Source organism: Podarcis pityusensis, assembly GCF_964106645.2.
Source record: "Podarcis pityusensis genome assembly, chromosome: 2".
NCBI lineage: Eukaryota > Metazoa > Chordata > Lepidosauria > Squamata > Lacertidae > Podarcis > Podarcis pityusensis.
Genome location: NC_138029.1, coordinates 67623410 through 67647046, shown reverse-complemented (window position 1 = coordinate 67647046; position 23637 = coordinate 67623410). Strand labels below are relative to the sequence as shown.

At 43.3% G+C, this 23637-nt stretch overlaps 1 protein-coding gene across 1 annotated transcript in view; it reads right to left on the bottom strand.

Annotated features, from left to right (window-relative positions):
• LOC308467519 (uncharacterized protein) overlaps nucleotides 1-11549 on the bottom strand; it is a 151440-nt gene extending 139891 nt beyond the window's left edge. The window contains exons 1-2 of the mRNA XM_080989312.1: nucleotides 11477-11549; nucleotides 443-514 (exon numbers count right to left, since the gene is read on the bottom strand). Coding sequence (XP_080845438.1) covers nucleotides 443-514; nucleotides 11477-11547 — 143 coding nt within the window. The 5' untranslated portion in view covers nucleotides 11548-11549. The remainder of the gene's footprint in view (nucleotides 1-442; nucleotides 515-11476) is intronic.
• Between the last annotated feature and the right edge of the window lie 12088 nt (nucleotides 11550-23637).

Here is a 23637-nt window from a genome sequence, read left to right as displayed (position 1 = left end):
ATATCGCTTTTGAATATCATATATAGTGAGAATAAAGAAGCCGCCAAAGCTCCAAGTTTAAAACTAGGGTGCCCAACCTTCCAGAGTGTGAGGGCAGCTGTGGGCATCACAAGATACCCATTTCCACAGATTAAAAGCAGGAGATGCTTAGAACCCTCTCCCTAAAGCAGGCAAAACACACCCCAAAACAAGTAAAACACAAACAAACAAAATGAAAGTGTTGAATTGAAATCCTATGTATGTTTATTGTGTTCAATGGGGCTTACTCTCGTGTAAGTGTGTACAGAACTGCAGCATTAGAAATCCATGATACCTGCACTTAACACTTCCTTTTAATATCAAAGTTTTCTCCTCCCACTCGCCCACCCCCAATCCCTTTCCCTCTGCCCTGCTGTGGTTGCAGATTAGCCATATTTCAGAGGAGGTCGTTCACCTTACCTACAGAGTATTTTGGTCAAGGTTGCCGCTTGGTATCTCTCCTCTCCCTCTGCTCTTTCTTCCTTTGCCAACAGAACTGCCAAAACAATAAAAAGAAGGGAGTCAACATCAATCTGACAAGTTGTCTCCTGCTACTCTGGTGATAAAAATGATCTTCCTTACACTACACTTTCCTGAACTTGACATCTGTCCTAAATCTCAAGTCATACATACTCCTCTTCCATTAATATGAGTCATCCTACAGATGTCCTTTTGCTACTCTTAAGAGTCACGTCAGAAACAATCATTGACTTATTGTCAACGGGCTCAGCCTACCATGTTAATGGTGCCTTCAAAACCTCTCTTTCACCAATCATCTTGTCCTCGACTCAGAAAATCACTATAAAATAACTTAACAATGTTCCTGGATGTGAAGAGCAGGGGGCAGGGGGCTTACATGCTTGCTGTTTTGCATGCAGGTGACTCAGGAGAAGGACAGAGAAATCTGCCCTACATAGAATTCCACTTTCCTAACGAAAACGTTAAAAGTCAGTGTAGCCTCATCTCTCCTATGCATCCACCCGCTGTTTCTTCGATTGTATCTGCCACTCATTCTTACAAGGATTTATGCTGAAGCCCAACACTGTTCATGTAAAATATCAATAATCTCTGTTCATTCAGAGATTTATTTTTAAATCGTGTTGTTTAGCTGCTTTGTCGTTTGCTACCCTGGGCTCCTTTGAAATGTAGAGTGGGATAGAAATTTATTTACTTATTTACTATTCAAGGTTAATGTATATGTTGAAGCCTCCTCATGGCTGGATCCACTCTCCTCCAGTAATGCTTCAGACCAGATACAGATTGTGTACACACACACACCTGTAAAGCACACTGGAAGCACATTTTCTGCCTCAAAGAATGCTGGGCACTGTGTTTTGTTAAGGGTTGCTGGGAATTGTATTTCTGTGAGCGATAAGCTACAGTGCCCAGAATTCTTTGAGGAGGAGTGGAACGTGCTTTGGATGTGCTTTAAAAGGCATAGTGTGTACACAGCTTTGCTCTGAAGGCACATGAAACCACCACCTTACCAAAGTTAGGCAGGTCTAGATCTGACCAGCATCTGGATGTGCAACTGCATAAGAATCACATGTATACTGCCTTGAGTTCCAAGACAGAAGAAAGGTGGAAGACAGGGAAATAAATAAAATTGAATGACAAAATCACACATTTTACATTGTAGATGGCCCTGTGATCCTTGGATGAAGGGCAGAATAGAAAATGATGATGATGATGATGATGATGATGATGATGCAGGGAGAAGTTCTCACATCTGCACTGTTGGACCTCAACCTGCCGTTAAAAGGGGGGAGGGGATGATGCCCCTTCAAAGTTTCTATATTGAATTCAAAACATAAGGCACCCCTACTCAAAATTTGATTAAATCTTTTTGCTAGAAGACTCCCCTGCCCCCCAAACCAGCAGAAAGTGTTTTGCATCTTTTGTACCACCTGTGGTGGAATTCAGTATCATTCTATGACAAATGTTCCGTACGCACAAACACTGGACTTTGCCAGATGGAACTTCTCTCTTTCCCCTGCATAGTGTTTTGGAGGAGAGGGTTCTCCTGTTACCCTCCCAGGCCAGTTTGGGGGGGCACACAGGAGAAGAAAGGGGTAAAGCCCTGTTCTGGAAGCAGAAGTCCACTGATGGGGTTCATTAGGTGAGTCCTGCCCTGGGTTCAGCAAAATGTGGAGGGCTCCCAGAATGCAGCAGGGCTGGTTTACCACAGTCTGAAGTAACTAAAGTTAGGTGTATTATTTGTGAAGTGACAGACATAACTATTTATAGAGCCCCTCCCCTTAAAAAAAAAATTAGTCCGGAGTCTACAACCCCTTAACTGCACCACAGCAGATGCCTCAGTGAGGTTCATAAAACAGTTTCTATTTAATCCAGTCCCTACAGTTAATTCCTAATCTTTGCACATTGGCCTAGCATGGTTGATGGTGACAAATAGGCCTCAGTCTCCATGTATGATGGTGTTTTAGTTCTCTGTCATAACACATTCCTCACACTGATTCCCTATTGCATGAAGAAATACTTTTTGTGTTCTAAAGCCAGCAAGACCATGAAAGCTATGGGTATATTTGAGAATGTGCCAGCTCTCTTATGAGGTCTTTCTGCTCCCTTTGCTTCAGTGTCCTCCTAACTCTGCAGCTGTCAGGAAGCCACCAGAGCTTACGACCTGCTTCTCAAATATGGCCCCTTCCCTTTCTGGAACAGCCAGAATTGCCTTGGTTCTTCGGTGTGTCATGCTGTACCCACCACAAAGCTGGCATTTGTCAGAGGTGGCGAGGGGGGGGTAAGACTGTGACAAGCTAAGTGGGTCGATCAGCCCAACATGGAGCTGTTGTGGACAAGCCGCCACAAGCACCGTAACTTTGCAGGCGAAACAGACAGCGACCTCAGCCATAATTAAAACTAATTATTCAAATGCACTCCGCTTCGTGGTGCGTTGCTCAGGAGCTCCCTGCGATGAGCATGTAGGCAGCAGGGCTGTTTTTCTTCATAAAAACTTATGAGGAGCACCGAACAGATTAACAGCTTTAATGACAAAAATTACTGCTTACAACACCGACTTCAAATCAAAGAACAATATCCGCAGACAGATATTTTCATGGTTTTCATAACAATTCATTATAGGTGGCACCGAGGGATTACATTTTTATTTCCCTTGTGTCATTTCTCTCAGACTCAGGTTCATTTCTCTTAATGAGGCAGCGGAAGATAAAGGGCAGTGATGGCTCTTCCAGTGCCGCTGCCGAGTGTGAGGAGTTTAGGGGCACGGTGATAACTGATACTCCGAAGGATGGCAGGGAGGAAGGAGGGGGGAGCGCGAGAGTGATGGGAGGAGATGCTCTCTCTGCCGTAATGAACTAAAATTAAGACATAAATTCTCCCACCTTTGTTCTGACCAGATCTAAGGCAGGGATTCGGCTTTTTTTTTTTTTTAAAATGAGGAATAGATCAGTAGCAAAATTATTAGCTAATTAATTGTAAAAGAAACGGAGAAGAAAGGGAAAGTGGTAGGGAGAGCAAAAAGAGTTCTCATTTACAAAGCCTTCTGGGGGGGGGGACAACCCCCAAAACCCAACAATCCCAAATCAAAGGCTTCATTTTTGAATCTGGAGCTGAGGAAAAAAATAAGGACCATGTTATAGATAACATACATTTTTATATATGTTAACTTAAGTCCTGCCAGCATCGTACTTGACTACTTAGGTTGGCCTCAGAAGCTAGCCTGCAGGTCCCATTCCACCTGCACTTTCAGACGTGAGGCCCTGAGGCAGGGATCACTTGATATAGAGCCTCTTCGATTGTGCCACCCCAGGGAGACTCTCCTGGCTCCAACTCCGATACCTCTCAGAGACCAGATCAGCTCAGCCAACATAGTGCCCTCCTGATGGTGTTGGTGGATTACAACTCCCAACATCCTTAACCATTAGCCCTGTTGGCTAAGGTTGATAGGAACTGAAGTGCAGCACTGGAGGGCACTAAATCAGCTACTCCTGAATTAGGCCTTAAATATTCTATGTATAATCTGGCTATTGGCTTTTCTGCTACTCTTGTTTTATGTTGTTTTTATGTGTTGTTATTGTATTGTTGTCGTTTTAATATTTAAAAAATTGTGTTAGCTGCTGGGGAATCATTATACAGACAGGCAGACAGATGGACAGATATGCATACTGATATAGGGAACTGGAACTGACTGTGAGAGTTCATGTGACATATTTAGGAAGTTGTAGGCAGTGTGGATACAATGTATAAGGGTAGAGAATGTGATATATAGGAGATTGGATTCTGTACATGGGATGGAATATATAATATTTGCTGCAGAGCCTAGGACTTGCCGATCAGAAAGTTGGCGGTTCGAATCCCCACAACGGGGTGAGCTCCCATTGCTTGGTCCCTGCTCCTGCCCACCTAGCAGTTCAAAAGCACGTCAAAGTGCAAGTAGATAAATAGGCACCGCTCTGGCGGGAAGGTAAACAGTGTTTCCGTGCGCTGCTCTGGTTCACCAGAAGCGGCTTAGTCATGCTGGCCACATGACCCGGAAGCTGTACGCCGGCTCCCTTGGCCAATAAAGCGAGATGAGTGCTGCAACCCCAGAGTTGGTCATGACTGGAGCTAATGGTCAGGGGTCCCTTTACCTTTACTAAAATTGACATGGCATCATGTTTAAGAGGTCCCTAAATTTTGTATGTTGCAATCTTTGGAGCATTTCTGTATGAAGCACCCACTGTCAAGCAAGATGTTTTTCTGGCCCACCTTCGTAACATTCAGCCTTTCAGTCAGTTAAATAACTTACCCAGGGGTAGCCAGCCCCCTGGGTCAGGACATTGCCAGCACCTCACACATCAGCACTGGTAAACACATGCTTGAGGTGGTAGACAATTTTGTCTGCCTGGGTTCCGCAATAACCAGCAGCCTCTCCATCAAAGCCAACCTGGACAAGCGTATTGGCAAGGCAGCTACAGCAGTGGCTCGCCTCTCCAAAGGGGTATGGGAGAATGTGACGCTAACATCCAATACCAAGATGGAGGTCTACCAGGCTTGTGTGTTGGCTTCAGGCACCAGGTCTGTTGACAGACCAACTCTGCATTACAAAGAGGTCTGCAAATGTGGCATGAAGGCTGGCAACATAAACCCCGCCGTTTGGGAATCCCTTGCTGCAGTGCCTGGAGACAGGCAGTCAGATTGCGTATCCATAGCAGGGACCAGAAGAGAAATGACCTCTGGGAGGAGCACAGAGAGAAGAAACGCCATGGTGCATTTGCAGCAGCACAACCAGACGCCTACATCTGCCCCAGCTGCAACAAAACATGTCTCTCCTCTATTGGTTTCTACAGCCATAGCAGGCGTTGCAACCTTCCAACAGTTTGACTTCACGCTCAAAGGCGCACTCCTCCATTGTCCCCTGAGACAGACAGATGCCAACAACAACAACAATGGTTGGATTCCAGCTCCCATCAGTCCCAGCCAGCATGAACAGTGTCAAGGGACGATTGGAGTAACAGACCAGCAACATTTGGAGGGCACCACGTCATTGACCACTCCTGAGTACTAAAACAAAAAGAGCCATAAAGCTCTGGTTGGAATGAAAACAAAATTAAACATCTCTCTTGAGGCCTTGCAGTCACATCAGGCCACTCCAGCCCTAGATGATGCTGTTTCTCTTCCTTTTCCTTTCATTCAGTTTTTCATGATGACAGGCAGAATGGACTGTGAGATTTAATGATTGGCTTACTCTTACCGCTTACATTCTGCATAATTTGTCTTGTGGCAGACAGATCTGTAGCCTTAAAAAAGGCAAGACTTTAGAAAGGCAAACAGTTAACCCTTAAATAGCACCTTCAATCCTTCTGGCACTATCAGGTAAAGAGATATGGATTTGTGCTGGGTAGTAAATTCACTCTTTGAATAGCTTCAATTTGTTACTAGGTATTTATTTCAGGAGTTTCAACCTTAATTTGATTGAGATGCAGGCAAAAGCTAGAAATGGAGATCCCACTTTGAAAATTTGTCCTTGGAAGTCTAAAGAAATTCTCTGTGCAATCTATATCTCATCAGATAGTGGGAGGCTAAGTGTTTCCATTGTTCCTGCCAGAAACCTGCGTTTGTCTTTCCTGGACAAAAGTTATTGCCACCCTGTAATCTCGCTCTGAAATACAGCACGTGGAGCCTACACTGAACCCAATTTACTCTGGCAGATGAATATAGCCAAGGTGGTGGTCTGAATGTTTGGCCTCAAGGCACAATCCAATTTTCAACTGTTTCAAAGCTATTATGTCAAAGGCTATTTGCATAAACATAACAATAGCTGTGGATCCAGGCTATGCGATTCAGGCACGGGAAAGCCTGCCCTCTGGTGCCTAATCTATTTATCACAAGAAAGAAAGAAAGAAAGAAAGAAAGAAAGAGAGCAACGGAACTGTTTGGAACTGTAAACACTTCAACAGATAATGCACTTTCCCATAATCTGGTTAATTCCCCCTAGTACTGTACCACCAACATTAATTAAAGAATTTTGCTGTGCCCTCACCTGAATCCTCTTTTTGCAATCCCAGGATGAAGGCAGATATGCATTCTAAATGCAGTGGCAGTTTTACTATATAAGACTACTCAGGATGGGTACAATCCTAAGCAATTTTACATGGAAGTAAATAATAATAATTAGGGCTTTACTTCCTGAGAAATGTGATTCGGATTTGGCTGGTAAAACAGACATATTCAGGTGTTCAGTGCAGCTAGCGTGTGATCTTCTGAAGCAGGGAGCCTTCTGTGCTCATTGAGACTCCCCGTGCGATTTAGAATATTGCACAATCCCTGTTCTAATCTGCCCAGGGAATTTCCGCAATTACAGGAGTTCACCCTGTAAGAGCCTGCTGGATCAGGCCAAAGGCCCATGTAGTTCAACATCCTCTTCAGAGCAGCCAGCCAGATGCCTATGGGAAGTCTCCAACTCATGAAGGGCTGAAATAAGAAGATCGGGACATGTTGCTGCAGGAGGGAGGGGGTGACAGGATGCCCCCACTCTTGTAGATACTGAATACCGGGAAAGGGCTTCTATGAGTCACGTATTATCTTTATATACCGTACCTCCTCACACAGATGCATTTAAACAAATACAGATAGTGTTTGCAATTGCATATATATTTACAGATGTGGGGTCCATTACATGCAAACATCTTTCTTGCATGGAGGCTGATAAAAACGTAAGTATGTAGTGCCAATTTAAGGAATTTGAATCGCTTTCTAAGTTTTCTCATGCTAGAGAAACAGATGTGATTATTCGGCTTATTACGAAAAGGTCTGTCATTCATTTGATGAGCTGACTTACAGTGTGGGAATCTATAATAAAGCCATTTCCCTTCACAGAGCTGGAGATGTCTCAAGTCACTTCATCCCCAACCATATCCTTACTGACACCCTGCATTCATAATTTCCACATGCATTTATCCTATTTCGGTGCTGGGTACAAATATTCCATTTCAGAGTATGGCTTCAGAAAAAGTGATGAGTATTTTTGTTTTATTTTTTAAAATGCCAGATTGAAAGACCTCCGTTCTGGAAGAGCTCAAAATGTGGATGGAAACCTTCCCAGTTCTGGTAATACTGGTTCCATCACAAATGGAACCCTGGAGGAAAAAGTGAGTTCTGTGCAGTTGCAAAGCCAAACACACTTCCATTTGTCAAAAGTGTGATGTAACCAAAATTGCATTTGCTATGCTTAAAGTCCTGTGCGCTGTTAAATATGCATCTGTTTCATGAGACATAACTTGCCTAATTGTGAGCAAGATTAAAGCCAGAGGCAGGCAGGGGGGTGAGGGATGGAAGGAACAATCAGTCAATCAATCAATCAATCAATCAATCAATCCCAGACAGATTCATCACATCAAGTCATGTGACTCCTTAAAAGAGAAGAGACTCATCTTTTCTTAGTACCCTTTTTTTCATTTGTTGTGCTCTCCAAGCCTTTGGGGTGAAAAATCATAATTTTTATCTTCTTCTTCTTCTTCTTCTTCTTCTTCTTATCTTCTGTCTTCTTCTTTTTATTTATTCTGTACAGCATGATTCTCCATGCATTCATACTAGCAGTTTGCCCTGCCATATAAAAAAGAGGGTGTATTTTTTCACACTTCCCTGACTTACGTTTCCTGTTCTTAAACTTGCATCAGATGTGTTATTGTGTTTTATTGTTTTTATAGGTTTTTAACAGTTCTAAGTATGTTCGTTTCTAACAGCAATTTATTCACATAAATGCTTGGGCACCTTTAGGACGGAGGAATATAAATTTAACGATTAAATAAAATGAAATAAATTACACTGCATTCCTAAACCTACTTGCTACGGTATGTCTTTTTGTAGTTTTATATTGTAAACCTCAGATATTGTGCTCCACGGATGAAGGGTGATATATAAATGTAATAAATAATAATAGGAATAAGAAGAAAATTCATTTATTCCAAGAATACCTGCTGAGGTCTGAACAGTTACTGAATCCGAAAAGAGATAATATTAAGGAAGCTTCTGAAATAACTGAAGAGCATAATGCCCAATGGATACCCAATGGAAGCTGCAAAAGGGGACCCAAGTTCTCTTCCTGAATTTTTCCTCTCTACCCCTTGAGTCGAATTCTGAAAGCTCATAGGCAGTGGGGGAATGGTCCTTCAAGCCTTTGTCACAATTCCCTCCAGTTAGCAAAACAGAGATGTGTAAATTCATTTCCCTCTCCAATCACCAATGAAGCACTGTGTAACAACTTATAATGCATTTAACTGAAGGTGACCAATTTAAAAGTCATTCGACGTAGCTTTAGGCAGTCATCCTAAGCACATTTCCTTGGAATTTTCTATTGAAATCAATGGGACTTGTCTTCCTTGTCTACTTCAGCTCAAGGTGTCACTGGAAGCCCCTTCCAAAAAGGCAGCTTTCTTTCCACTGACATAGCATATTCCTAGGACAAGCCAGTGGTACACAGAAGAGAATATCAATCCCATTTGTTACTGAGGGCTAGAGGTACATGCATCTATATACCTTGTCTTTTCTTCCTAAATTGCAAGCATGTGGAGGAGGACAAATCCTAATGGGGAGCGCAGGAAGTGAAGAGGCTCTCCTTACCCAGAATGATTGGAACAACGCCCCTTCCCTGTACAGCTAGGGAGCCTTAGGAGAAAACTCTCCTAGCCATGTTTAGGGTGTGCGTTTTTCCAACCATGCTTTGGGGAGCAGCTGTAGCTCAGCAGTAGAGCATCTGTTTTGAAGTCAGAAGGTCTCAAGTTCAATCCCCAACATCTCCAGGTAGGGCTGGGGGAGACTGTTCCCTGCAACCTTGGAAAGCAGCTGTTGCCAGTAGTTAATACAAAGCTGGATGGAGCAATGTTTGATTGGGATAAGACAGCTTCCTATGTACTGCGGAAGGAAGAGATAACCCTCTCCTGCCCACCCACTGTGTTCGTTCTGAGGAGTAGCGTTGCTTAGGTAGAAAAAAACAAGACCCGCAGCTGTACGCTACATTATCTAGTCTAGTTTGGCTGATGTTATAAGGTTGTGCCTGCCCAAGAAATCAGGAAACTTTGAATTCTTCGGACAGAGCAGATAAAAGACTTCCTGCCTGTTCCTTCAAGATACTGCATCAGTACAGCTGTTCATCGGATCAGGACCATGTTTGTTTTTAACTTTGAAAAATTCTGTATTTTTCATGCCTGTTTATGTACTTTAATTGTATAGTCCTTGGATTTTATAGGCTCGGGTTATACCGTTTGATAGAGATCAGGATGTTTGAATGCCTTTCTGTTGCAATGATCCGGCCATAACGATCCAAGGAGAGATAAATAAAATAAATAAACTCCAAAATTACTCTCACATTCCTACTATTGCAGCCAACAATGTTTTATATCTCAGTTCAGCAAAGATTTTGAGAATATGTTTAACTTCTTGGATGCATGTTTTATGTCCTGGGAATAAAGGTTTGAGCAGATTACTGAATGGCTTAAATTTCCTGAGGAAGAGTTTTGTGGAATTCCAAAGATTCCGATCACCGCAGAGAAGAGTAGAAATCTGGCCTAAATAAATAGCTATGATCTTGGAATCACATTGCACAACCCACTAATGGCTTTGGCAGGGATTGTGGGTAGGGCAACAGGCTACCAGAAGTGAGTTTCGGGGACCAGTGACGAAAAGGCCAATTATATTACTACTGCAATTCTTGATAGACAAATAGATCCCTCTAATCCAGCCACAAGGGCAAGATTTATCACTAGGAGGTACAATACAAGCCTATGCATATTTACTCAGAATTAAATGCCATTGTTTGTAAATGGCCTTACTCCAGGGCACATAGGACTGCAGCCTAAAAGTGAGCCACAGGCTGGGTTCATCACAGTAAACCACAGTTTAGCATGAGTACATAAACCAAAGAGGGTCTAGGAATCAGACATTTCCTCCTTCCTGTTTCCTTTCCCTGCATGGCCAGAAAGAGGACTTTGGAAGCTTTGACTAACATTTTTAGTTAGCCAAACCTAGCCAAACCTCTTCCTAGCCACGCGGGGATGTGGGGAGCAGAAGCACACAATTTGGAGGCATGTTGTAGGTCATGCACATTGGACTAAACTATGATTTGGTGTGAAATGTGATATGCAGCCACGGCCAAGGAGACTTAGCCTGCTTCACACATGTGCATATTTCACTTGGTTTTTTATTGCTGGATGCCTTGACACTTAGATACTCTCAAAGTGAACGTATGAACTATCTCTATTAAAATAATGTCTGAGTCAGGTAATATGAACATTGTACCTGTGGTACTTGTGAACATTGTACTTGTGGTAACTAATCTAATATATAGTTGTTGAGCTTTCGGGGGGGGGCAAAGTTGATGATATATTTTTTTTCATTTTGCCCAAAGATATTGCATTTTTTTTTTTTTTTTTGCAAGATTGCAAAAGAAAAAAGGGGGGAGCCATTTTTGAGCTATTTTTGTGGGAAAGCGGCAAAAATGGCACTGATGACATGGGCTGCCATACGTCCGGATATTTCCTGTACATTTTGCCGGACACTGCTAGAGAGGTATGGCAGTTGCGGGAATTCCAGGGTCTTTGAACCAAATAAGACCAGCAAAGGTGTATAACTAAACACACCTTTGAGATAGCTGGACTTCTCAGAAAATCTCAGTGGATGCAGCAGTTTGATTGGTAAAATTAAACAAGGTATTACTTGGTGATACACAATGAGAGAAGAACATGGATGCAGTGAATAGGTTAAGTGACTTAGATGCCAGCTTTGCCACTGACACCAATCAGTTATAATTTTTCAAGATTCCATCAAATGTAGTGCTACTATTTTATTTTTATGAATTGTTTTAAAAATCAAGACAGTTAAATACTTCTATGATTCCCCCCCCCCATACCTCTGTTTACTAATCTGTATACTGCTAATATCAGCTACTAAGAGTATCAATGTCCCATTGTGAAAGATCCCTACCGACTTAACGTCCAGAACTTACATGGTGTTTGTGAAGTCCTTTATGGTTCTGGGATGAAAGAATCTACAGGCACACAAAGTAGCATTGTTCATTATTGCTGTAATCAAGTCTGTTCACTGTAGCACTACTGTAAAATGCTAGCAGGCCTCCAGCTGGAGAGTGAAAAAGGGGGACAGACGACTAATTTCTCCCCTTTCACCCATCATTCTCAGATTAACAACTTTCCCTTGTTTGCTAGCACTCCCCTCACTTGCACGTGTGCTGTTGCTGAATTCTTTGCAGATGCTAAACATTAGTAAAGCCTGCCATTCGGCATCCTGTTTTTCCAACCCCTCTTCCAAACTCCTCCACGTTTCTCAGAGGCTTTATCAGAAAGGACATTCCTCTGAAACATTGCAGCAAGAGGAACTGACAGCTCTTCAAACCCCAGCTGAAATTCATTTATTTCCCACTGCTTCCTGCATTTACAAAGTTCATTAATGTTTCATCAGGAGGGACTGATTAAGAGTTTCAGCAGTCACGCAGAATGTGACCATTATAACGCTGCAGGTACTGTAAACACACCTGCGTACTAGCATGCACCATAAAAAGTGCTCACATACATGTCAGCTATGTCAGGCAGTAATTTGGTTCCCATCTAAACATCCAGGTCATCCTTTAGAATTTCCATTGTGGTGCACAGGGAAGATGCAATTCATTCAGAGCCTATAGCTGTAGGGTTGGTAATTTATTCGTGTGAGGGATGATAAGTAACAACAACTCTACAATGGGAATTTAGCATGAATGAGTTTCATCTGTCCAAAGTGATCAAGAGATACTACCTGAAATGCATAGGTGTCGTGCTGGAAGGAATCTGAAGGAGCAGGTGGTTTTTTCAGTCCAGTAGTGGCCAACCTTCCAATGGCAGCAGCTCATAGATGGAACCAAAATTCACATGTCTGGATGCATGACATCTCTTATGCCTTCCTTTCCACTCCAGCACCAACTTCCCTTGGAAAAAAAGCATGTGCGGTAGCTTTTCACCAGCCTTAATTGCTGCTGAGAAGGAAAACCTTCACAAAGAGAGAATGGTTAGCTCCAGAGCCAGGCCAGGATGTTTTGCTGCTTGAGCCAAACAAAACAGAAAATGCTACCTGTCACTGAAGCCCCACTCCCCGCCCCACCCACTGAACCTGCCTCTCCCTCCTGCTACCTTTGGTGGGGGAGAAAAAGGAGGCCAGAAAGGGGCAGGCAGCAGCGGAGCAGCAACAGGATACGGTGGCGGCGAGTGATGTGGCATGCTCCTTGGGGCCTGGATCTGCCACCCCTCCCAACTGCCCCCCAATCTGCTCCCTGGGTGGGCTGGCCCTTCCTTCTCCAGATGCAACCTCCACAAAGACTGACACTCTGTGATGCAGCAATTGGACTCTTGAATGCAGCCTTAAACTGGCACTAATAGAAGGCTGTTTTCTAGTGTAATTGCTGTACAGGTGGGTGATTTTTGGAGGAAAGGTGTGTGTGTGTCGTGCTGCACAGGGTTAACTCCTCCCTCCCTTGCTGCAAAAAAGACTCCCATATCAAAATACCTGCCCACTTCCAGCATTTAGGCTCAAAAACAGCATAATGGTTTCAAGAATACAGGGGAATCGCCACTTACGCAGAGGGTTCTGTTCCCAGCTGCCACATGCATCACTGGGACATGCGCAGGTGGGGAGTGCCCCATTCCACCCCCCACCCCACCCACTTTCAGTGCCAAAAATGGCATTGTGTGTGGCTGCAGGCATCTCAAACGTGCGCAAGTGGAGAAGTGCCTGTAATTGTTGTGGGACTGTGGAAGGGAGTCTCTGTGCTGGGTGTGGAGGCTCTACCCCTGCCTTTTCCCTTTCCTCTTCTATGAAGAAACCCTTTCTGGGACCCCACATTTAAATTCTTTCTTGGTCTCCTTGCTGGCCCTAGTAGGACCAACTTGGCCAGTTAGCCCTGGTGATCATTTGCTGTCTGCTGACTGGGTTGTTTTGTTTTGTTTTTTCCCCAAAAAATGACCCCTGAATTTTTGAATTTTATTGATATTGATGCTGTTTTATGCTGTTTTTAAGTCGCATTTTAATCAATGTTTTATATTTGCTGTTAGCCGCCCTGAGCCCGGTTTTTAAACTGGGCAGGGTGGGGTATAAATAAATAAAAAATATTATTATTATTATTAATTATTATTATTATTACACTCTGAATATATTAGTTCAGGCCTTTATCAATCTGGTGCCCTCCAGACATTTTGGAGCACAGCTCCAATCAGCTCTAGCTAGCATAGCTTTGAAGAGTATGAGTTCTTATGAAAATAATCTGAAGTCTGTCATATTATAATACAGTGCAGACATCAAACTAGGAACCCTGCATTACCAGGGGAGCTCCTGTTGGCCAGTGGCAAACCAGATACTGATGGGAATCCTGGAAGCAGGACCCAAGCTCAGGAGCCCTCTCCCCTCCAGCAACTATTATTCATTTGCTGTGAATTGTGTTCTCCACCAATTTTAGAGTTGGCTGTCATCTTCCCCACTCGCCATGCTCTGGAACGCTGCTAGGTGGAGGGTGCAAAATGGTGGTCAGTCTAGCAACACAGATTATGCCCCTGCAACACGGATTATGCCCTATGAAGACTTCAAGGAAAAGGAAGAATGTGTGCTACTGTCACTGCTGATGGTGACCCTATCCACCCAGAATCTGTTGGGAGAATTTTTCCTTCCCCTGGAGAAATTCGGTGAGATAATTCGTTCCCCCAGCTTCAATTAAATCAGGCATGCCGAAAGTCTGTTTTGGGGGCCTAATTCAGCCCCCCAGCCAGTTTTATCCAGCCCTCATGGCAGTTTATTTACTGGGGTCAAATTCTTAAAAAAGCTCAACAAGTTGAATACTTTAAAAAGCTCAACAGCTTTGAGGTAAAATTTAAAAAAAAAACAACAGGTTGGCCCTCACGCATGTTCACTTCATCAAATCTGGCCCTCTTTGAAAAAAGTTTGGGCACCCCTGAATTAAATGAATCACACCTATGCCCAAATGATGTACTATTAGGTACAAGATGTGATTGGAATCAAAACCATAACATACCATGCTTCATCGTTAAACCCACTTCAACCAATTTAAGACCACCTCCACCATCAACAAGGAAAGAGAGAAAGTATATCAGCTATAGTTCAGGGGACATAATAAAAATAATATGTGCTGATCCATTCATGCAGCCTTATAAAGCTAAGAAGCACGGCTCTGTGATGAAGAACCTAGAAGTGCTTGAGTATCTTGGCTTTTAGTGTTATCAGCTTTGTGCATTAATATGCTAATGGCAAAATAAGAAATGTGGAACTAATTCCATGTAATGTAAGACTATCCAAGTAGCGCCAAGACATGGCAGTATCAAAACAGAGATGACTGCATCCTTTTTGATATGTATTATACTACAGCACTATGGAATATGTTGAGTTTAAATGGCTTAACAACAAGCTGCTCCAATGTAACAACATTGTGATGATGTAACAACTCCAAGTCCATTTCTAATTTTCACACAGAGGCTGCTTAGCTTTACATTTATCTTTCTTCTCACTAAGGAGGGGGAAATTAGACAAGGCGGTGGTTGTTTGATTCTAGAAACAAAACAAGGCCATGCTTTCCTTTGTTGATTAGCCAAGGGAGCCTAAAAGAATGGTCCATTTTTTTTCAAAACTTTTGCTTTCAAAAAAAAAAAAAATTAATTAAACCATCTGGTGGTTGCCAACAACATTGTTTCAGCTCTGGTGGCATGCTTTGTGTGTGTTTGATGTGTCGGCTGATGGAAACCACTTGTGATATAATCATGAAAGGCACTGGGCAGCTTGTTAGGCTGCCTTACACATTCAGTCTATGATCACACACTTGAGTACGGAGCTTTCTAGTTGGCTGCAGAGATAAGAAATATTATAAAGAGCCATGGTGTACTTGGATTTTCCCTGCTTGAGCGTGACAGAGTTCCTCCCAAACTCTCCTGGTGTTGGCATTAGAGCAAAGCTACACCAGATAATAAATTTTGCTGCTGTGGAGATAGCCTTGTGCCAGCAGCAGGCTGCTGCCAGTGCAGGATGGAAGTGGGTGGAACTGGGATGTGGTGGGGAAGAAGTAGGCCTTTACTGGAATCCTAAACTTAGTCAGGGGTTAATCCCACCTCAATAGAGGTGTAATGTTATACTAAGGTTACCAGATTTTTTTCAATGAATCCGGGGACACTTTTCAACTTCAATGGATTTTGTATGGGGGCTGATTTGTAAGTCCAGGGACTGTCCCCAGGAAACGGGGACATCTGGTAACTTTATGTTATACTCCCCCCAAGAGGTGGAACAAGTGAAGGCATTCCGCCTGATAAATCTCATCCCCATCTCCTCCCAATGGAGAATAGATTTCCAACTAACTCCTCAGGCAATCACTGCACATCATAAGAATGTAAGAACATGGCCCATCTAGTCCAGCATCCTTTTCTCACTGTGGCCACCCAGATACCCATGGGAAACCTTCAAGCAGGATCTGAGCACAAAATCAGATCCCTCTGTGTAGTTTCCAGCAATTTGTACAGTGGTACCTCTGGTTACGAACTTAATTTGTTCTTAACCTGAAACTGTTCTTAACCTGAGGTACCACTTTAGCTAATGGGGCCTCCCACTGCTGCCACACCGCTGGCGTGCGATTTCTGTTCTCATCCTGAGGTAAAGTTCTTAACCCGAGGTACTACTTCTGAGTTAGCAGAGTCAGTAGCCTGAAGTGTTTGTAACCCAAGGTGTTTGTAACTCGAGGTACCACTGCATTTAGAAGCATCACTCCAACCATTTGGGCACAGCATAGCCATTGTGGCTAGTAGCACTGATGACCTTATCCTCCATGAGTACAAGAGTCGTAGTGTACAGATTTCACATCAAGATACACAATGTGGAGTTCTGCCCAAGGACGTGGAAAAATAATATAGTCTACTACCCATTTTTATTTACTGGGTAAGCAGTCTTAACCTAGCCCTCAACTCTGCACGCAAGCAGTTTCCAGGCTATTTTCTCTTATGAGGGCAGCTGCAGCTTCTGCAACAAATGCAACAGCTAATTAGAGTTTACCTCACACCTTTTCCTGTGACTCGGCCTCGGGGCAAGGAAAAGGCAAATGAAAGAACATAAAAGAGTTCTTTCCAAAGCCTGAGACTGCATTCACAGAGCAATAGATGACAATCTTCTGTTTATTTAATCTATATACGTATTTCATTAATTTCTAAACTGTCCTTCATAAAGTATTATCCCAGTGTGGTTTATAGCCCAAACACCAACAGAATTAAGAAAATGTCCAGCAATAATTAAAGCCAATATTAACATGTCTTCAGCGGCCGAAAGGGATGCAAACAGCAGTTTCTCTACAGCACAAAGGACAAGAGATCTCGTGAAAGTACTGGCTCAGTAATTGACTAGAATTCAATCTGCACTCAATTGAGTCCATCTAGTGCAGGGGTGTCAAACTCAAATTCATCGGGGGCCGCATCAGCAGTTTGGTCACCCTCAAAGGGCCGGTTGTATCTGTAGGACTATGTGTCCTCTGCATCAACTTTTCTTTTCTTGGACATTTTTGGGTTATTTGATTGTAGTTTATGGTCCCTATACCACTGTAAAGTGACACGGAAGTGGTCAGTATATCCAAAGTTTACCGCTCAGACTTTTAAGCAGAATAATAAGCAGACCCCCCCTAATAAGCAGACCCCCCCTCCCCCCTCACATACATCATATGTACTTACAGTACAGGAGAGAAGGGTTCAGGCAGCCGTTGGATCTGTCACATCACAGGATGGCATGCGCTCAATATAAAAACAAGTGGAGGTTTCCTGAATGCATGTAAAGTGGAGGTTTCCTGTGTAGAACGGCCGGCGCCGCTAGAGGGCAGACGTTCTCTGGCTTGTAGGCTGCCGCGCATGCGCTGAAGAGGCGGCTTTCTTGTGTCAAAAAAAAAAAGCGAGAATAAAAGGTGAAGGCTGGCAGCCGGCGGCGGCTACACGGGCCACATGACGAGGTCTGGCGGGCCGGATTCGGCCCGCGGTCCTTGTGTTTGACACCCGTGATCTAGTGGATTTTAAAAAATGCCTTACCCTGCAGACTGTGCTGTAAGTCACAAACTCTGAGTCACCACCTGCTCACCTAGGGAGCAATTTCTCATTGCTAGTGGTGACCAGGGACTGACAAACCTGGCTGTATGTCAGTCTTGTGTGGAAAGAACATAATTTATTTGGATTTTTTCCCCTATAGATCCAGCCACCAAACAATTTTTTTCTATCCTCATCCCCCTGCAGACCCCACCAATTTGGGCAGCAGTGGCAAAAATGAAGATATATAAAGAGACATAACACTGTTTTTCATTTGTTTGTTTGTTTGTTTGTTTAAACCTCTCCAGCCAGCCCAGTACCCTGATGGGAAATGCAAACTGCCCTTTCCTAGTTATCAGGCTGATCATTTGATGAGCAGTTCCATATGAATCTCCCAAGGGAGCGCTGTCTCTGTCTCTGTCTCTGTCTCTCTCTCTCTCTCTCTGTGAGGGGGGGGGGGCGTAAGCTATGTACAAATTTCTGCTCCCACCACTGACTTCTGAAGCTGAATACACATGACCTTAGCCACAATCCATAGGTCTCATGCAGCTTTTTGAGAAATACTCCGGTCTCAGTTTAGAACAGATTGTTACATGCTACCCCAATCTCTGAGTGGTGTGAGATTCCAGGGGTTCCAGGCGTGCTTACCAGGGTCTGGGTTTCCTTTTACAACAAGGAGGCATGGCGGAGACTGTGGTGTCTTTATTATAGATGGTTTATTTACACACATATACAACCTGTGTCTACTAGGACATTTATGTTGTTGGCATCCATTTGTCTCAGGAGATAATGGAGTGCACCTCCAAGAATGAAGTCAACCCACTGCCCTAGCAGCATTGAAGTGACTTCCCCAGGGTGCAAGTCTGGGCAGTGTGTATGGAGATCCTGGGCTGCCTAGATGACAAGACCCCCCCTCTCAGCCTCACTAATGTGGTCCAAAAGAAAGCAGAGCAATACATTGGGCACCAGCCTAGCAGCAAGAGTTGCCAGAAGGAGGTATACAAGAGGCATAGGGTTTACTCCTTAGCCTTTTCTTCTCCCAAAGATATTCCGCAAGGCAGCAGAGGTTTAGGATCAGAGTTCCTTCTCCTAGTTGGGCTACCTTCCCAGGTTGATGAACCCCATAGGCCCCTCACTTCCCTCTACAGCATGTGCAGAAACCACCTTCTTGACTGTTGGACCCACGACTGGTCTTATCCACTCAATCCGCTAGAGCTTGCCTTCACATGCAGGGCAAGTCCCTAACTCACTGAGGGTTTGAGACCCATTGGCTACCCTCACCTGGTTTAGCCAGTCAGTCGAAGCCGATCCTGGGCCACTGTCACATGCTGACAGCTTCTAGAAGCCGCAGGTGAGAGCTGAGTGCAGGGTGGGAACCAAAGGTGAACAAACTATCCCAGGAGGAATGTGATGCGTCCCCTACCAGAGGTACTACCCCTACCCTAGCACCTCATACATCCCAACATTTATGTCAAGCTCTGAAATCCCATTTTTAATTTTCACATATTATTATTTATTTCTGTCCCACTGTTTCCCCCCAAAACTTTGACCTTCAAGAGAGCTTACAGTCCATACAGATGCCAAAATTAAAAGTGCATATGAAACCAAATTAAGACTAGTGGGAAGTCACTGGCCACCTTGTGCTTCTTGATCCATGATATTAGTAGCAAAGCCAGCAAGTGGCTACTGTTGCATCCAACCTGGCGAGACAGTAAGAGCCATCTGGGCAAACCTCTGCTAGGTTTTGCTGCTCTAGTGAGCCCAAAGGCGGCGACAGGAATACTAAGCTTAAGATGGCAGACTTTGGCACTGAAGTGCGTGTGTGATGAGACTAAGAGTCCAGAATTTCTGGACATCGTTAAGAATCTATTATCATTTCAGTCACTTTCAGCTACATTGGTTTCATTACCATCTGTCTTCATCCACTGATGCTTCAAGAATTAATACAAAGATGGAGAACATTCCCCTCCCCCACCCTCTGAAGACAAGCCGTTGAATGCAGCCCTTCACGTCTATGATCCCACAGCACCGTAGGATGGGAAATAAGATAAGATCATTAGGTCCACTGAGTTGAAAATAAGGGTTCGTTTCTCAGTTGAGCAATAATTCTCTTTTCAAGGTGGGCGATATTTAAGCAATCATCCCTACAAAATTGGTCATTACCATTGGCTAATGACCGATTTGTCAGCTAATAGCCCAAGGTGAAGCCAAGGGCAGCAAATGCTCTGGCAAACCACTTGCTGATGGCAGTGTGAACAGATTTCAAGGGCATCGTTGCTATTATAAACCATGTTCATTGATTTACAACAACATTATTATGGGGGAGGGTTGGTTAAAAAGCAGGTGCAGTAAGCTGGAAAAATTAATGGCTTCCTGCTGCTTCACAGCTGATTGTCCACCATACACAGTGGATCCGAGAGTAAAATGCCAAGTCTTGGATCGTTTAGACTGGTAAACCAAGAAGCACAGAGGGAAACTGAACAGAAGAGGAAATGCAGCATATTGGAGTTAGTCTGTTTTTAAAAACCTTCACTCACAAAGTAAGCTCCACCCACCAGAGGCTTTCATTCCATAAGATATCACATACAACAAAGTGATGGTCCTTTTGCCTTTGTTCAAATTATCCATTTCAGATGTTCTCCTCCATAACTAAAAGCCATCATTACAGGCCTAGAATATATATTTTTTACAGAACTACAAAGATGAACCAGTTTGCTATAGTGCCACATATCTGCTTCCCTATCTAGTTCATTACTTGATGGGGGCAAGTGGGGGATAGAAGAGAAAACCAGTAGTAAGCATATCTCCTACTACAGTGGTACCTCGGGTTAAGTACTTAATTCGTTCCGGAGGTCCGTACTTAACCTGAAACTGTTCTTAACCTGAAGCACCACTTTAGTTAATGGGGCCTCCTGCTGCCATCACGCCGCCGGAGCCCGATTTCTGTTCTTATCCTGAATCAAAGTTCTTAACCTGAAGCACTATTTCTAGGTTAGCGGAGTGTGTAACCTGAAGCGTATGTAACCCGAGGTACCACTGTATATCCAAATCGATTGAGACAATTTGGTCCATAGTTAACTATCAGGCGCGCCAACTTTAGGGGGCTGAGGTGTCTTCGGCCCCTCAGTATTTGTTGGAAGGGTAGTGCCTTAGCTACAGGGGGTCTAGCCAGTTTTTTTTTGCCCCGGGTGAAACCTCTAGAGGGGTGCTATTGAGGCTCCCAAGCCTGTGTGTGTGTGCTTGCTCATTATAAGGAATTTTTACTATTTTGATTGCATTTACATTTTGTGATATTGTTACACACCATCTCAATATGCCCACACAACAGGCAGTATATAAATATTTTTATTAATAAATAGTAACATTCAGATATATTCAAATACATGATTAAAACTAAGCAGCAACTTATGACACTTGTCAAACTTCTAAAACTGACCAGTTTCATATAAGGCTTCCAGTTCGCATTAAGACTTCATATTTCAGTTTTCCTGTTACAGTTTTCCTGGTAGTAGACTTTGACAAATGGCCATGAGACCATGGGCCAATTCCTATATACTTTTTTCCACAATGTTGTAAATTATTGTTGTTGTTGTCATAGAGGAAATTCAAACTCCATTCAAATTGTTTGCATTGGAATCACGGATTAGATTTCATCACGGCCATTTTTGTTTGAGTGTAAATAGGAACCATTCCAAGAAAAGTACAGGTTACAAGAGGCTATTTCTCCAGATTAGCATCACAACATGGCGTGTCGGTATTTTGAGTGTTCTCAGGGGCCTCTTGTGAAGAATCCATCATCATGTCTCATGAAAAGTCCATCAGGAAGAGTATACAGAAAGAACATCAACAAAAAATGTAGACTTTACAACATTTAGTCTTTCCTCACTTGGCAGATTGATGTATTTTGGAAATCACTGCCATATTTAACACACAGAGAAAAGAAGAAATATTTGAATCAAGGATGATTGCTTACATGACTACTTTTACGTATATAAGATATTTGCTGCAAATAACTCAGTTCTTTTTTTATACCAACTCTTCAAGCCAGAACCAAAAAAAAAAAAGCTCAGAACTGGAAAATCCTGGCCTGCAGCTCGCATGTTTGCTACCCCTGAATTAAAAGAAGGAACCCAATCTGAAAACTAATTAAATCCCACCATCTGTTCTCCAGACCACCAGATCCATAAAACCTTGTTGTGATACAGTAATGGTTCCTACAAGTGCAGGGCAAAAGTCAATGGCTATGAGATAGATGTCCATTATGTCAGCAGCTGATTGTTTATGACATAAAGAAGTGAAAAGAAATCTATGGCCTTAGCCTGAACTCAACATAATGTGAAGGAAGGCCAGTGAGGGAGCAAATGAGACCAATGAACTGCTGACAGGGAGGGAAACAAATGTTTCCTGTTGTAGTATTCTATAAACTAGGAGGTTGTTTCTAGGTGCATTCTACTGTTTTCTAGCCCACTGGACTGACCCGGTCTTGACCCTCAGTGGCTTCTCATTCTGTGTGTAGCCTAGCCTGTTCTATGGTCTCATATTATACCTGGACCTTCCCAAGTGAGGTTCGGTCTCCATGGACACAAAGCCAACCCAACTGAAGCAAAGTCAAGTGGACCCTCAACCCCTTTTTTCTGAGATGCTTCAGGCACCAGCTCTTGATATTCTACATCTCCAAAATCTAAGTGGGTAGGCAGTATCTAAAATCATCCATCTGCAGTACCTGCTAACATTACAAGGTATTCAGCCAGTACTGCTCTTCTTTCAAGTGAGAGAGAGCACTGCATGTCACTAAGGAAAGTCTGCCTGAAGTCCAGATTCCTCAGAAACATTAGCTGGCATGGATCCCATCACCAGGGATGCTGTCGCTGCCTTTCAAGTTACTGGGATGAAACAACTTAAGCTACAACAGTGATTTCCAGGTCCTTCCTCCTTGGCCTGATACATCCTTTATATCCCTGTCTCTATAACTACAAGGCAGAAATCCATAGATCCACCAATCAAAAAAAGGAGAAGGTGAGATGAACTGTGGGCAGGTGTGTTCCAAGGGAAGGTGCTCTGGCAACTGAAACACTACCTGCTGCTGTTGTGACCATCATCGGTACTTATTCTATTCTGGCATTCTGCTTTTGCTCTGCTCCTAGTTCTTTTCACCCAAGAGCAAAGCTACAATTAAGAGGGAAGCAGTAGATTAGTGCCAACCACATGGTTCCCTTGCAATGCTTATGCGACTATTGAGCTGCAGGGAAGACAATGACTTGCATGGAATAATCAGTGGGTGGGAGAGGAGTACTTATCTTTTCCTTCCTTCTTAATTCTCCCCCACCCTTCTTTACTAAAACCTTTTTAATTGGTTCCCCCACCACCAGGTCACTGCTAACTGGCATTCAAAATTGAAGGTGAGCTGGAGTGTGTATGGAACAGACCTGTGAGGGTTTGCTGTGGAGAATCAGTAGGCATGGGAGGGGCAAAGAACCCACTGACTGCCACACAGATATTTTCCTTATGTGAATATGTGTTCCAAAATGTTATTTAAATGTATTTCTTTCCTGAGTCTTCATTGCTGAATAACTGTGACTAGCTCACTTTGATTCGCTTAGGCTATGATCTTATGTATCTGGGGGAAAGCCCTATTGAACACAGTGGGACTTTACTTCTGAGTAATGATGAATAGGATTGTGCCATTAATCAGACTCATTCTGGCCTTTATACTGAACTGCCAGTTTAGGTTTGGAGGAAACAATATTTATTGCTAGATCTAACTATGCAAGGGTAATGTTCTAGCACTCTATAACCCTTAAAGAATTTACTATTCCAATTAGGTTGTGAGGCAGGCCAGCTCTCCTGTCCCATACACATTCCTGTACTGTATACAAAAAGAATTCACCACGTGTAATTATGTATGGGTCTGTTCAGATGAAAGGTCTACTGAGTGCAAGAAGGCTTGTTCCCTCAAAAGTAGGATTGCTACCTCAGAGAACATTTTTGCATTTTTACTTAGAAGCAAGTTCCACTTTATTCAGTAGGGTTTTGTCCCTAGGAGATCTGTTTAGGATTGCATCCTAAGAAAATGTCAGGG